At 34.8% G+C, this 15,936-nt stretch overlaps 1 protein-coding gene and 1 long non-coding RNA gene across 2 annotated transcripts; one reads left to right on the plus strand and one right to left on the minus strand.

The window, feature by feature from the left end:
• Window positions 1–1,860: 1,860 nt before the first annotated feature.
• On the plus strand, window positions 1,861–14,242 carry LOC110106056 (probable protein phosphatase 2C 60). The gene is made up of 5 exons (XM_020835785.2): window positions 1,861–2,244; window positions 2,705–3,095; window positions 7,780–8,147; window positions 9,493–9,729; window positions 13,687–14,242. Exons 2-5 carry the CDS (start codon window positions 2,777–2,779, stop codon window positions 13,939–13,941), a joined length of 1,179 nt encoding a protein of 392 aa, XP_020691444.1. The 5' UTR covers window positions 1,861–2,244; window positions 2,705–2,776; the 3' UTR covers window positions 13,942–14,242.
• On the minus strand, window positions 5,897–7,772 carry LOC114581090. Its single transcript, XR_003702895.1, has 2 exons — window positions 6,717–7,772; window positions 5,897–6,671 (listed from the first exon to the last, which is right to left on the minus strand). It is a non-coding gene; the product is annotated as an uncharacterized LOC114581090 (long non-coding RNA).
• Window positions 14,243–15,936: the final 1,694 nt, after the last annotated feature.

The raw sequence follows: 15,936 nt of genomic DNA on the forward strand, positions 1-15,936 counted from the left end.
AACGAGCCTAAGATAACTTAATTTTAATGTCATTAAGGCGCCCAAATATCAAAGGAATGATTAGTACTAATCAAGGAGATTAATATGAGCTGTTTGATGGAATATTCCAAATTATATTTACAAAACATGTCAATATCAAGTAAATGGACCCCCGCTCTCAAAAACCTTGGCTTGAGATTTAAAAGAGCTAAGAGGTTTAAAGAATCTCATAACTTCATTAGATCATTTGTCATCCCATTGCTATTGTCAGACCACCACCAACGTCATTCGACCACTATTGTGAACCATCGCCTACAGTCCTTCGACCACTTCCGCCTAACTAAGATGCTTTAACCAATGACACCCATTTGTAGTCTCCTAATTACTTTTGCTTAATTACAATCTCCCGACCATTATCGTCTAACTTTGGTCCTCCGACCATCGTCTCCCTACTACAATCTCTCGACCATCATCATTCAATTTTAGCATCTAACAACTATCTTAGGACTACGATTCTTTTACTAGCTCTCTTAATTGCGTTTCTTTGTTTTTTATTGTCAAACTTCGATCCTCATGTTATCATCGTTTTGACTATGATCCTCTGACCATTGTCACCCCATTTCAATCTTTCAATAGCCATCCTTTGACTACAACCATTTAATCACTATCATCCAACTCCACTCAATTGATCATTGTTGTTTGATCATGGTCCTTAGCACATTATCTTTGTACTATGATCTTCCATCTATAATCATTAATTACAATCCTTTAATCATCATTTCTCAATTACAATAATCTAATTATTGCTCTACTACGGTCCGCTAATCACAATTACCCTGCTATGATCTTCTCATAATTATTACTTGATTATAGTATTTTGATCATTATTGCTCAACTACATCGATGTCCTCCAACTTCATCACTCGTCGTCGCCAATATCATTAATACATTCCATTGCCTATAAGGAAAATATATATTATTGTTGCGTGCTAGAATATACGCGGCAGTAAATTTAGAAAATATTCGTCTTAGCATTGCACGAGTATTCAGCACACAAACAGAAAAGAGAAATGAACACCAGAGTTTTTACGTGGAAAACCCAGAAAGGGAAAAACCAAGGGGCCTCGCCCAGTTGTAAAGTTCCAATAGTGTTTGTATGAGTACAAAGGTTGATCCATCTTACAAATCAAGACGATCAGTTTACAATCAACTTCTCACAAAGTTACAAAGTTATGCAAATTCTCGACATTTCCCGAAAATCCGGCAGAGTTCCGGCGTCTTCAGGCGGCAAGAAGAGCTCCGACGGTGGTCGAGGAGGAGCTTCTTCCTTCTCCTCCTTCTTCTCTTCTTCTTCTCTCTCTTCACTTGAGTCCCCTTGTGAAGCTTCCAACTAGCTTTTGCCTCGAGATTCGTGCCCGATCAAGCTAATTTTGTGATTCCGTATCAATTATAAATATCGACTTTGACTCCTAATGCTAGCATCAAGTTTTTTATGCTGAACTTTGTAGTCTTTGTCCCCTTTTGATATAAAAATAAAATAAGTTATCTAGTTTTATATCTAAAACTACAAGTATGTTTTAATATTAATTTATATATAATTTTTTATAAAATATTTTAATTTTTTAAATAAAAAAGTGACAAATAAATAAAAAAATTAAAAGAAAATAATTTTTTTATAAATTATAAGTATGTAATATATCTAAATAAGACATGCCAAAATTAACAATAAAAAAAAAAACAAAATAGTAATTTTTTTATCCTTAGCAGAGCTATTTTGACTTTGATTTCTTGTGTAAGATTAAATTAACACGGTCATTAGAGATTATCTTTTTTTGGGGGAATTCATTAGAGAATATCCAAATCCACTTCCTCTCGATCTCTCCCGCCTGTTGCTTGCAGCCGTCGCATCGATGGCCGCCGTGCAGTGGAGCCCATGGCTGACCTGGCCTTCAGCGTGCCTTTCTTTTTGTCCATTTAATGGAGCCATTTCCCCTATGAGGCTCCATGATCGCGTAAGAGGAGAAGCAGAGGGAAATCAGCTCTTTTCAATCTCCATATCGACGCGTTTGAAAGCTGGAATCCAGTGCGGGGCCAAAATCCTCCCTTTTCTCCACCGTCCTACTCAGTGTTTCCTTTGTACCCCCCAAAAGCTCACCTTTTATCCCTCTTAACTTCGTCGTTAGTTCGTCCATCTTCGGATCTATAAGCGTCCCTGTTTTCATCCAATCATCCCGGCGCCTTTCTCTGGTTCGTCGTCTAAGGGAGGTAGGTTTTTGTTTTCTGCTACAAATTGTTTTCTTGGTTATGTTTTTCTCATTGTATCTTCTCTGTTCTGAGTAAAAGGAGAGGCTGCTTGTGCACTTGTTTGGGAAAGTAGGGTTGGATTTCTGATGCTCCGTTATAAACCCTACTGAGTTGGATTTTAGTTTAGTGTGTCCCTTTCTGCGTTAAACCGGAAAAAAAAGAAAGATTTTGATGCTTGGTGTTGTGGTTGAAACCTTGCTCTAGGTTTTTGAAAATGGGGGTATTGAAACAGATGGAAGCAGAGAAGTAAAAAGTTTGAAAAAAAAAAAAGTCTGAATCGCTTTCTCTGTAAAGTTTCGAGCTTCACATTTATTGATTTTATTTAACTGAGATGGGTAACTTTTTCAAACTCATTAACTTCCTTGCTTCTTCGTCATGAATAGATATGTTATGATCCATTTTATTGCACCTTTTGTTACAGATTGCAGCGTTTTGCAAGATTTGCTTTTGGTAAGATCAAAGACTTGGGAGGCACTTTTAGCTGGGATGAGGGATGTTAACTTTGTTGATAAACTTCCTGCGTAGTTGCTGGCGGTCATCATCAAAGCATCATTCAAGTTCAAGTTCTGATGAATTTGGTCGACAAGATGGAGTCCTTTGGTACAAGGACTATGGTCAGCATGCTTATGGTGAGTTCTCAATGGCTGTCATCCAGGCTAACAACTTGCTTGAAGATCAGAGCCAGGTTGAGTCTGGTTCTCTGAGCATGCTCAATTCTGGTCCTTTTGGGACTTTTGTTGGGGTTTATGATGGTCACGGCGGACCTGAGGCGGCTCGATACATCTGTAACCATTTGTTTTTCCACATGAAGAGTAAGTTTCTTGGACTATAAATATATAGTCTTTGCTATTTCACTCATTCTTTATAGTGTTTCAGATATTTTTCTTGTGCAGCATGATTTAGTTTTTTGACTTTGTGGTGTATGGTTATCCTATGATAATTTAGCTAGTCAAGCTATAGTTCTTATTTTAGAAGCATCATGTTCTTTAGAAGTTAAGTAGTAAGCCAATAATTTTCTAACATTGTTCCAACTTTTGAAAGTAAGCTGATTCTATTTTCTTTGAGGATGTTAGATTGACCACCAATCATAAAACTTATGTTAAAATTCTTTAGGTGAATCCAAATATGAAGTAGCAAGTTCTTAGTTATACATTAAATCGTATATTGAATGTTGTGAGAAGAGTAGGTAAATGTTTACTTGGGCATCACTTGTAGCTATCTCCCAATTTTGATGAAAAGTAGTAAGGGTTGGTCATAAATGACTTGCAAGTGACATGACACAACCTAACCTAATTGTGATAAAAATTGGGTTAGGGTTGTGTAAATTTAGAATTAAGATGTATTTTTTACATAAATTTGGGTAACTTTGAATTTAAAGAAGAAAATTGGCGGGCACAATAATTACAAAAATAATCACTATTGCATGTTAGAAGTAAATTAAATGAAAGGGGGAAGTCCAAGGAAATTAAGGATATTTGTAAGTTATTTCATACTAAAAAGGTTATCGGTAAAAATACATGCGAAATATTGATAAAAATATGTTCGAAATATTATAGTGGGTAGACATTTTAAAAATATAATTGTTGAGGTCAATAAGGATAATGATAGATGTGATTAGTGCTCATGCTCCTTAGTTTGAATTAGAAGATAATTGGATTATTTAATTTTGAGATGAAATGGATGAACTATTATAATTTGTACCTAAGAAAGAGATGTTAGTTATTTGGATGACTTTAATGGACATATATAATATTGCTAGTTGGGATAAAAGGATTCATGGAAAATATGAATTTATAGATAAAAAAATGTGTGATAAGCTATATTTGATTTTACATTAATCTATCATTCTTGCAATAATGAAAACAAAATTAAGAAACAAGAAGTTAACATAGTTAAATTCCAATGCTGATTACCAAATTGCAAATAGTTTTTTTACTTAGTGAAAAAAAAAAACTCTTCTTACAAAGATTGTAAGGTGATACTAAGAGAGTTTGATTATATGAGTTTTAGTCTTGATGCATGTCTTAGGAGAAAAAAAGCCTTGATCATAAAAAAATAATTACCTTATGATATGGTGAAGCTTGAAAGGTGAGAAGTAGTTAATATTTCATAATAGATTTTTATGAGAGCTAAATTAAAATGTTTGAATTGAGTCAAACTTGGTATAAGATGAGATGGGTAATCAACTAAGAAGATTGTTGTAGAAGTTAAAATAAATCATAGTATCGGATGAGGCTAGTGTGGTTGCTTGTAAATAGAAATGCGTTTCGGAAAATGATATATATATATTGGTTTGAAAATGAAATAATTACTTTTGTTGGAGTTTTGAGAAGGTTTGTTGAGTTTGAAATCAAAGTGATGTATGATTGTGTCCAACCAAATGAAGGATTTAGCAAATTTATTTGTTTTTCATATCATGATTTCTTTTTTCAAGCAACCAAATGAACCTTAAGGACATTTAATAGAGTGAGAAGGTATAAAATATTAAGGAAATGAAATATGTTTTAAAAGACAACAACATCAAGCCTTTATCCAACTATGTGGGGCAGGCTATGTGATTACTTTTTCTCTATAGTGTCATGTTAAGAGTCAAATTCTCATTTAAATCTAATAATAAAAATTCATTTTTATATTTTCTAACAAAGTCTTTTTAGTTCTACCTCTACCTTTCTTAACATAGGCCAAACCTAATATATCTACTCTCCTAACCAGGTCATCAAAAGGCCGACATTTTATGTGACCAAACCATCTAAGGTATTATACTCTCTCTAATCTTATTTGCCACTAGAGCTACTCCAACCTTTTCACATATATACTCGTTTTACATTCTGCCTTTGAGTGAAGCTACTCATCCACCCAAGCATCCTTTTCTCTGCAACACTTAACTTATTTGAATGCTTCTCTTTTAACGGCCAACATTATGCTCCATAAAGCATTGCAGGTCTCATCATCATCTTATAGAATTTTCTCTTAAGTTTGAGGGGTGCTTTTCTATCACACAACAGGCATGATGCATTCTTCAATTTCAACCATCCAACTTTTATTCTACTAATAATATCCCTATCTATTTCACCATCACTTTGAAAAATAGACTCGAGATATCTTAAACGTATACTCTTGTTAATGATTTGGTCACCCAAAGTCAGAGTCCCCCCATTATATCTATTACTACAAAAGTTACACTCCATGCATTTAATTTTAGATTTACAGTAACGAAAACATTTAGACTCTAAGGTTGATCTCCATCGTTCAATTTTACCTTCAACTCCCTCTTTGATATTATCAATAAGAAGAATATCATCAGCAAAAAGCATACACTGGGGTATATTCTCTTGCAAATGTCTAGTAAGAACATCCATTACTAGAGCAAAAGGACATGGGCTTAAAGCTGATCCTTGATCCTTGCTGAAATATGTTTTTAAAAGAATGACAAAAAAATATTATTAAAGCCTTAAAGGTCATAATGATTATAAGAAAACTAAAAGTCAAACCAGTATAAGTGAACCAAAATACTATTATTTTCTATGATTTATGTAATTGACTATATGATGCTATCAAGAATTTCTGTACTTTTTATTTTATTTGAACAATAGTGTATTTTGTTTTCTTTTTGTTTTTTAGCTATCCAATGATGGGAAAGCATCCAATGATCATGATAGGTAGTGCATATGGCTTGGTAGACCTTTGGTTTGCTGGCTCGATTGGTCCCTGGCTGCTGGTGGTTCTCGGGTTGGCTGTTTTGGAGCATTCGGTTTTGAGCTTGTTCCCTAAGTTGCTTTAGCTGAAGTTTAGTAGCTCATTAATATCCAAAAAGGTACATCATTATGAAGTTTACTTTTGGAGTGGCCTTGTCCCTTCCCCTTCCCCTTTTCTTCTTGTCTCTTGGGATTCCGTGGCTTGTATTTTATGGGGGTTGAATTCTATGCCGAGAATTCATTGGGAAGTTATTGATTTTCCTTTGGGAATTCAGCCAATCTTTGTTTTCCCGATGCTTTGCTGCTTTGGATTCTGGCGGGCTGCTTGCTTTATGGCTCCTTGGTGCCGTGAGTTACCAATGTTTCCTGTAACTATTCCTTCAGAATTAATAAGGGGCTGATTTTCGAAATGGGATGCTTTTTCCCGTTACTGTGTTGCTTTGAAATTTCCGCCTGTTTGCTGGTGCCTTGGTTCCGTGAGCTGCTGGGTTGATTTTCCGAAAAGGGCTTTTGGAAATCCTATGGAAAATAATGCTTGGGATGATGTGTGCATTCATAAAGGTGGCTTTTGGCATTCCTTTTCTTTGCCTATAAAAATGAGATGATGTTGTGAGGAAAAGGCAGTTGATATTTGTGAGCATATTTGCTATTAACCTGCGGGTTTATTCGGAAATGCTGCGGGCTCTTTCCAACCTTCTTTTCTCATCCCCTCCGGAAATGCTGCGGGCTCTTTCCAACCTTCTTTTCTCATCCCCTCCGGAAATCCTGCGGGCTCTTTCCAACCTTTCTTCTCGGGCTTCTAACCTCTTTCGTCTCTCCACAAGTGCCACTCCATCTGTATCCTTCTTCTCAAAGTAAAGCAACTTTAGGGTGTCGTATCAGAGTTGATTTGAAGCATCTGTTGAAGAAATTGGCCAATCTTGCAGTGGTGGACCATCGGTTTGCTAGTTCTATGCACTTTACTTATTTAACCTACAAATTCGATGCATGTGAGGAACCCGCTCTGACGGTTGTCTGAGGATAGTGTCTTTTTAAGTTTCTTTATTTCTTTAAAATCTCCTAGCATCTTTTGTTGTGTTTGTCAAGTTTTGGGTCGTTTGAGTTTATTTAACAAAGTTTGTTTTAAGTTCTTCTTATTTTGTCAGTTTTCTTCTCGTGTGTCTTTTGTGTTCAAGAAATATAGGGTCATTTATATTCCTTGTCTACATCACTATATGCAAGAAAGAAGAAAGCTGTACACTTAAAATAACTAAGCCAAAAAAATAAGAGATTGTAGATTTTTACCAAGTTATATATTATAAGTGGAGATAAAAAAAATTTAGAGATGAAGGCGTAATTTTGGAAGTGTTAAAATTTAGAGATGAAAGATTTTTAGATGTCCTCATCAATCATAGATTGTTCAAAGCAAGTGGAATTAGTTCTGAATAATATGCATAAATCTAAAGTTTTAGGTCTAGATGAGAATCACATTGTAATGAGGAGAGTTATGAGCATATATTAGATAGTGTAAACTAGGAAAGAGGGTGAAAGGACAATTTAAGGGCACTGAAGTTGGCCCTTTGGTTTAATATTTTTGCATTTCCTTATATTATATTTCTAGATTACCTTTATGATTTCCTTGTTGATATTTGTAGCTGCTTCTTGATTGGTACTTTCATTAATGGGCATGCTTTATTAATACAAGTTTTCTTTTTCATTAGCAGTTTAACTAACTTGTTTAATGAATCATGATTTGAATTGTAAACGAGCAATTCTGTTTTCATCAAATATACTCAGAGAGCATTTTACAAATTCTTGGCAGGATTTGTAAACGATCAAAAGTTCATGTCTGTGGATGTCTTGAGGAAAGCAATCCAAGCTACAGAAGATGGCTTTTTATCTTTAGTATCTAAAGAATGGCCGCTAAATCCTCAAATTGCTTCTGTTGGCTCTTGTTGTCTTGTCGGGGTAGTTTGTGATGGCAAAATTTATGTTGCTAACCTTGGAGATTCAGTGGCTATTCTGGGGAGGTTTGTCAGAGCAACTGGGGAGGTTCTGGCTCTGCAGTTGTCACCTGAGCACAATGCATCAATTGAGTCTGTTAGAAAGGAGCTGCAAGCATTGCACCCTGAAGATTCAAAGATTGTGGTACTGAAGCACAATGTTTGGCGTGTTAAGGGCCTTATCCAGGTAATTTTCATCTATATATAGGCATTAAAGCATGTATCTTTTCTGTAATTCTTCCTACATGGATGTTTTATTGAATGGACTTGGTTATGTATGATTACATGCATGTTATGCATTTTTTTGGTTAAACTTATTTTTTGATTGTCCGATCAATTTACCAAGGTTGTGAAAACTAGATCGGATATCGAACCATAAGAAGGAGAGGTTCACGGTTTGACCGGTCGAACCGGGGTCGAACCGGATGACATAATAAATAATAATGTTATTAAAATTTAATAAAATTACAATGATAATAATCTTATCATTCCAAATATTAAAAAAAAAGCGAAATAAAAAACTATAAAACATATAACTTACATAATTAAGTAAAAAAATTATTTTAAAATCTCATATAAGAGCAAAAAAATTTAAATATCATAATTATAAGAATTTACACTCATAATAACATTCCAATTTTTTGTGTTATATGATTAAATATATTTTACATGTGATTAAATATGCTAATTTTTATGTTACTAATTTATATTACATATTTAATACAAATTTAATTCTAACATGAGTTTATAAATTTAATATAAATTATTATTAATTTATGTTATATTATTAAATATATTTTACATGTATATGTTATACATCAAATTTATTTTAAACCTTTATATCTAAAAATTATTTTTTATAGTGTATAAATAAATAAATTATTATTATTAACTAATAAATAAGTATTATTCATATTATAAATAATTAATTAAAAATCTATTTAAAAAATAAATTGCATAGATATTATATATGTTATGAGCTTATAGCCTTATACACCTCTCAAGTCTCAACTCTTTTCTTTGGTCCCACATCGCTTGGAAATTCTTTGTTATTGTTTATATAGTTTTTTGAGTTTCCTAGTGTTAAGAGATCACATGGAGTGGTGGACCATGTGAGTATGCTTCATGATGGTTTGGTTAAAATACATATAATATTTATTATAACTCATTTATTTATTTAATCTATAATATAATAACATCATTTATTTCATTTTAATTATTTAAAAAGTATGTCAATTGAACCGGCTGGTTCAATAGAACCAAGACCGGCTTGGCGGTTCTTACCGGTTCAAAGCTGTTCTATGTAGAGGCTGTTTTCAAACTGGTCCAGACCGGACTTGTGGCCGGTTCGCGGTTGAACCGATCGGTCCGGTTCGGTTTTTAAAACCTTGCAATTTACATTAAAATATGGGCATTATTGTTTTTACTTTGTTTTTCCTTTGCTTGACTTCAACCTTATTTGATATTTCATATTGTCTTTGACAATAAATGTTTGAAAAATTAGCTCATGCAAGCGTAGTCTTTCTATGCAGATTTCCAGATCCATAGGTGATGCATACCTTAAAAAGGCAGAATTTAACAAGGAGCCACTCTATGAAAAATTTCGCCTGAAGGAAACTTTTAAGAAACCGATACTTAGTGCAGAGCCATCAATATCTGTCCAAACAGTGCATCCTGATGATAAATTTCTTATTTTTGCCTCTGATGGGCTGTGGGAGCAGATCAGCAACCAGGATGCTGTTAGCATTGTTCAGAAGAACCCCCGTCAGGTAAATTTATGATTCTTACATAGTTAAGATCTTGCATGGAGCACTTTCATGTTCATGGCTTTCTTGAAGCAAAACCTTTTGTCATAATACTAATTATTTTCTTCAATGAACTGTCTTTTTGGATTTCTCATGCTGCTCTTCATCTGATAATTCTCTTCTAAATGTCATACCCAAGAAAATTGGTGGCCCTGATAGAGAACTGCAGGAGTTCCTAATTTTTAAAAATTATGTGGACTTTTTAAAAATGCGCTCTTTTATGCCACATGTATTCCATCTAATTCATTTGGAAGATTTTATTCACTCCCGCATCTAAATCCTTTTCTTTGAGGGCTTTATCTTTGATGCGTCGGGTACCTTGTGAAGGGAGTAAACTACAAATGTTTATCTGCTACACTACTTGGAATCTCAACATGTTAGATGACATGGCCAGCCATTTTTAGAAACATTTATTGTTTACCTGTTTGCCTTAACTACCACTAATTCTATACTTACCTCAGAATCTTAATAGTTGTAGTAATCAATTTCTTGTAATAGTTCATGCCTGCAACCGATTATCCTGTTAGGCCGGTTCAAGGTGAACCGGCCAAGGGGCCGGCTCTGCGGGTCTATAGGAGGCGGAAACAGTCTGCCTCCCTCTACTAATCCCGCCCATAGGGTGGGCCCCACTGCTCAAAATAAATTTAAATTCAAAAGGAGGGGGCGGCAGGGGTTGTTTGGTCCTTTTATGTATTTTAATTAATTGTATGCTTTAAGTATGGGAGGGAGATTAGGGTGAGGGGATGCTTTTGATTATTCAGAAATTCTCTTGTTGTCCTTTGGGTGCTAGGGCTCTAGATCCAATTTCTAGAGATTGGGAGAGTGATCCTCCTCTCGAATAGAGGATCTTTGTATCTTTGCTGTTTTTCTTTCATTTACTAGTAAAATACAAGTTATTTGGGTGATTTTTTTCTCCACTATTTTCTCTGTTTTTTCCACTATTCTGGCTGTTTTTCTGCTGTAAACAGCGGATTTCATTGAGATTTACTTCAGATTTGGCTAGGAAATACTTGAAATCAAGTATTTCCCATCATATCCTTTTTCGATTTCAATGTTAAATACGAATAAACACGAATGAAAGAAAAAAGATTATCCTTTGCTTGGTATGCAATCTGCCTTTGGGAGGTTTGTCAGTGAGAGAATTTGAAGACTACCGAGTCAATGTTTGATTGTTTGATTTTAGATTCCCATGATGAAAAAGTCATTTCATTTTTGCTTTCTCAACCCATTTTGATAAAGCTTCTGATTTGTGTGCATGCAAACTAATTCTCTCTTTTCAGCATGGATTCCAATCTCATTGAAGAACTCAATGGAACAAAAGGGGGTTTCTTTGCTAAGCAATCTGTTTTGGGAGCTTTATAAAGAAGAGAATTTAAAAATCTCTTAATCCTATCTTTGCTTGTTTAATTTTAGACTCACGATATAGAAATCCATTTTCTTTTTTTGCTTTCTCATCTCAAACTCATTCTCATAAAGTTCCTAATTCATTATAATAAACCTTTCTCCTCTTTTGTCATTCATCAACTGTTTTCCCTATATTGGCTACTCTGATTTCAGATTTGAAAGTAAGAAATCCATTTTCTTTTTTTCTTTCTCATCTCAATTTCATAAAGCTCATACATCATTATAATAGACTGTTCTCACCCTCTCAAAACAACTGAAAAAAGTTCCAAAGCTGTTCTAATAATTATATAGAATTTAAGCAATATTTTTTAGCATATAGTTTAGTTTGTTTTGTTCAGGGTCCATTTTGTGCAGCTTTCTTACATCTTTGCTTTTCAGACATCTTTATTTGACTACATATTTCTTGTTGTTTTTCATAACTTTTTTTGATGAGAAATAATTTTTTATAATCAAATCTACTAGAGTGCAGTATTTGTAAGAAAGTTTTGTTCCTTTTTTCCTAAAGGAAGAAAGTTACAAATATCCACAGCAGCTTTTAAAAAGTGTATTTACTTCCACTGACTGTTACATCCAACCTTGAATGAACTCTTAATATCTTATAAGAAGCAGGTCACACACTTAAATAGGGAGAGAAATAGCAAGGGAAAAATATGATATTTTTTCTTTCTATTTGATGATCTTTATCTACACCATTCATAGTAGATAGTTAAAAAATTCATGAAATGAAATAGTTTAGTAAGACATCAAGCTTTGGAAAGATAAAAGATGCTGATCAAGTGATAATTAAAAAACCTTACAAATGAATTACGTTTTAAAAAAATCCAATATATTGGCCTTCTTACTAGTAAATACTAGAGAAGCATAAATTTGTTAAGTTAATTTTAACAATTTATATAACGTGGAGTAAGGAACATTTTCTTCATATATTTACTGAATTAAGGAATATATATATTTATAGATGTCCAAGATTACTATATTTTTCTTCATATATTCACTTAAGCATATGATCCTTTTGGAGTAATGATTGTATTAAATTTTTGTTGTATAAATTAGCTAGAGCTTTCTAGTTTATTCCGGTATAACTCCATTCCATTTCAAGAACCTTGTTTTTTCAATGGTGATTTTTTTTTTGAAAAAGATCCATGCTTTATTCTTTGTGCTTCTCTCGCATAATAAATCCTGATACGTTATCATGAAATTATCTTGATTGGGCACGAATCTCGATGCAAAACCCAACCCGGAAACTTCAAAATTTTAAATCGGAAGCACCCGAACTTTGATTTCAGCGAGCTTACAGTCAAATTGAGCGTCTCGGAAATACGAACCCAACGACATCAAATTCAACTCAATCCGAGCCCAAATAGGTCCAAATCAAGGACCCGAAGCGCTGTTGGAAGGTTCAAACCACAATTTGAGTTACCAAACGGTCTCCGATTTTAACGAGCTTATACTCGAATCGAACGGCTTAACGAGACGAATCCAACGAGCCCAAGATCGCCGAATTCCGACATCACTAAGGCCTCCAAATGTCCAACGAACGGTGCATGATCAAATGGTTCAATATCGGCCGTCCATTCGACCACTCCCTATTCGCCCATGATCTCACACCTATTTACAAGCCATGTCACTCCAAAAAATCTAGAAATAGACCCCTCATTTCTCATGAGGGGGGACCGGAGCAAGAAGAAGAAGTGAAGAAGAAGAGAAGGGGCAGGAGAATCAACTCCTCCTCGACCACCACCGGAGTTCTTCCCGCCGCCCGAACACGTCGGGATTCTGCGTGATATTCGGGAAAACGCCAGAATTTTGCCAAACTTCCACGTGATGCTGAAATGACCTCCGTTGCCCGCCGACTACGGTCCTCCTGACATACGTCGCCCACCGACTACAAGTCTTCCGACCTCCGTCGCCCTCCGACTACGGTCCTTCCGACCAAACGAACATGTCAACAATGACTCTTTGTATTAACATCATGTAATGTACTCCATAAGATGTACATCAATCTAAGACCTTCCACCGGAAGGACCTCATTTTTAATCAACTACAATACTAGTGGATTCATTCAAACTGGGCTAGGCCCCGTGGTTTTTCCCCCTTTTTAGGGTTTCCACGTAAAAATCTCGGTGTCTCATAAATGTTAGACCCTCTCTCTTTATCTGATTACGTGCCGGATTTTCGTACAACGCTAAGACGTTAAATCTTATATTTCTCTACCGCCGCGAATACTCTTGGACGCAACAAATCCTATGCTTATGAATTATTTAAGCACATGAAATTGTCAAGATTCTGTCATTTGAACGATCTTATGAAATAAGTCTAAATGCTCCATAGCTCCTTAAAGTATAATCAGTCATGAGCGCCATATATTACCATACTACCATAGATTGTCCTTTAAACCCGCTGGTAAATTTCAAAAGAATATTTTTAACTTTAGCAACATCTAGTGCGTAGGAAACAAATTTGTCTTCCTTTCTGTGTTCAGATGACAATTAACTCACTTTTACTAAAATCCTGCAGGGAATTGCTCGTAGGCTTGTGATGGCTGCTTTACAACAAGCAGCAAAGAAGAGGGAGATCAGATACTCTGATATCATGAAGATTGGTCGAGGTGTGCGCCGCCACTTTCATGATGATATAACTGTAGTAGTTTTATACCTGGACTCCAATATTGTAAGCGAAGCAAGCTCAGTTTCTTTAAGAGGGGGGGAAATCACCCTCCCTGCAAATTCTTTATCACCATTTACGGTGCCTATGGAGTTTAATGACTCCTAATGTAAGTAACATTTCTTTGCTGGTGAAAGTAAGTTTGAGCAAAATAGGTGCACTTCATATAGTGTAATCAATAGTGAGCAGAGAAATAAGTAGTTTTACTATCAAGTTATTACTACTGTAAACTTGGGTTCTGTTAGATGTGTAGATATGGGGATGATATCCAGAAATTCTTTCATTGTTCTTATAGTCGCTGCTTCACAGTTTTTTCTCATTGGGGTAAATTTCATAAAATTATTTGTAGCAATTTGTTATATACTTTTCTTTCTTGTCCTTTTATATGGATTCTAATTATTTCTCTCTACTGTGAATGTAGAAATCTTTACATTTATTAATGTTTCTCTCTACTATGATTCTATGAATGTAGAAATCATTACCATTTATTTCATCAGAACATCTTTCCCAATTTTAAAAGCTTGCCACTCTCCATTCCTATTCTCTATACTCATTTGCTTGTTCCTTTGTTGCTACGGTTGTAGCCAATTAAAATACGAACAAGTTGTGATTTTGTTTGAGTCATTCGTTAATTATCAAGAATACATATGAGCTTTAAGTTCATCAACAAGTTGACAAATATTGGTACTTCTAAACTTCAGCCAAATTGAATAGAAAATTTAGTTGATGCCCATGAAATGTATCTATAATTTCATCAATAATTTTTCGATTGACTTCTGTCATGAGAAAAAGTAATTTGTGATTCCATTAGTGGTAAAGCTTATGAGAGAATCTTCATGAAAGGGAACTCAGTCCCACCATAATAAGGTTCAGCTTTGCGTTAAAAGGCTCTTCGTGCACATAATGAACCGTTCTATCAGAACCGTTCTATCCAAGAGCAAAGGTCATGTAGCACCTAACTATGCTCTACCTTCAAAACCGTTCATTTCATTGATCATCACTGAATTAAGGTTATCTCCCTTTATAAAGAGCATGCTTATGCATTTGGCTCTTGCTAATGAGAATAAAATAGGGTTGATACGTGTAAGATTACTCGTGCACTCAAAGATGCTATTTTGGTAAAGGAAGTTATGATCTATGGACATAATCAGGACATCCGACTATTGTTTTGAGGCACCATTAAAAATATCCTCTATGCACCTCCAATAAAAGATTAATATGAAGTATCAACCATCCTGTTTATATACTTACTCTTAGGTTAAGACAGTGAGATTAATTATATTGATTCAAGTGGGGGTTCACTCTACCAAGAACAATGGGGTTTCATTTATTTATAACGATTGGAGAATTACTCACTCGGATTTATAAACTCATTATATTAGGATCTCATTTTCCCAAACACAAATAATCTCACTTTCTCATTCTTAAGCTCTCACTCAAAATCCTTTTATGTTGCAATAATGTTAGAGCGGTACTTAGTGGACTGGTCCAGCTGGCCCCTTTTATGGGGCAGGTTCGGTTTACAGCAGGAAGGTCATTGGCAAAAGAGAGAGAGAGAGAAGGGTGTGGTCCACTTGATATTCAAATTCAAATTTGGAGACAAAGGAGGGGGCTGCATGGGCTTTTTGGTATTTTGGCTCTATTGTTTAATTGCATGCCTCAAGTATGATGAAAAATAGGGTTAGAGTTATGTTTTGATTTTTCATTATTGTGGAGGTTTCCTTCTTTTGGTGTCTTGGGCCTTAGTTTGGACCAAGGATTGGGAGACAACGATCCTCCTCTCGAATAGAGGATCAATTGTATCTTGTTGCTCTTTGTTATGTGATTTCTTCTATAAAATTACTGTTTTTGGTGTGATTTCCCATCAGATTTTGAGTTTATCCGCTGATTTCGTCTCTCTTGATAGGAATACTTGAGATCTACAAGTATTTCCTATCAAATAATCATCAACATATTTAATGCACATTTTCCCATGCAGTCCATAACTACCAAAAAAAATCTAGTCTTATAAATTTGCTCATAAATTTGGCAAATTTAGCAAATTTATACATTTGCAATGAAGATTTTTGCATCAAAGATTATAGTGATTTTAATCAATATCGC

This window comes from Dendrobium catenatum, unplaced genomic scaffold (genome assembly GCF_001605985.2).
Source record: "Dendrobium catenatum unplaced genomic scaffold, ASM160598v2 fragScaff_scaffold_1497, whole genome shotgun sequence".
Classification (NCBI taxonomy): domain Eukaryota; kingdom Viridiplantae; phylum Streptophyta; class Magnoliopsida; order Asparagales; family Orchidaceae; genus Dendrobium; species Dendrobium catenatum.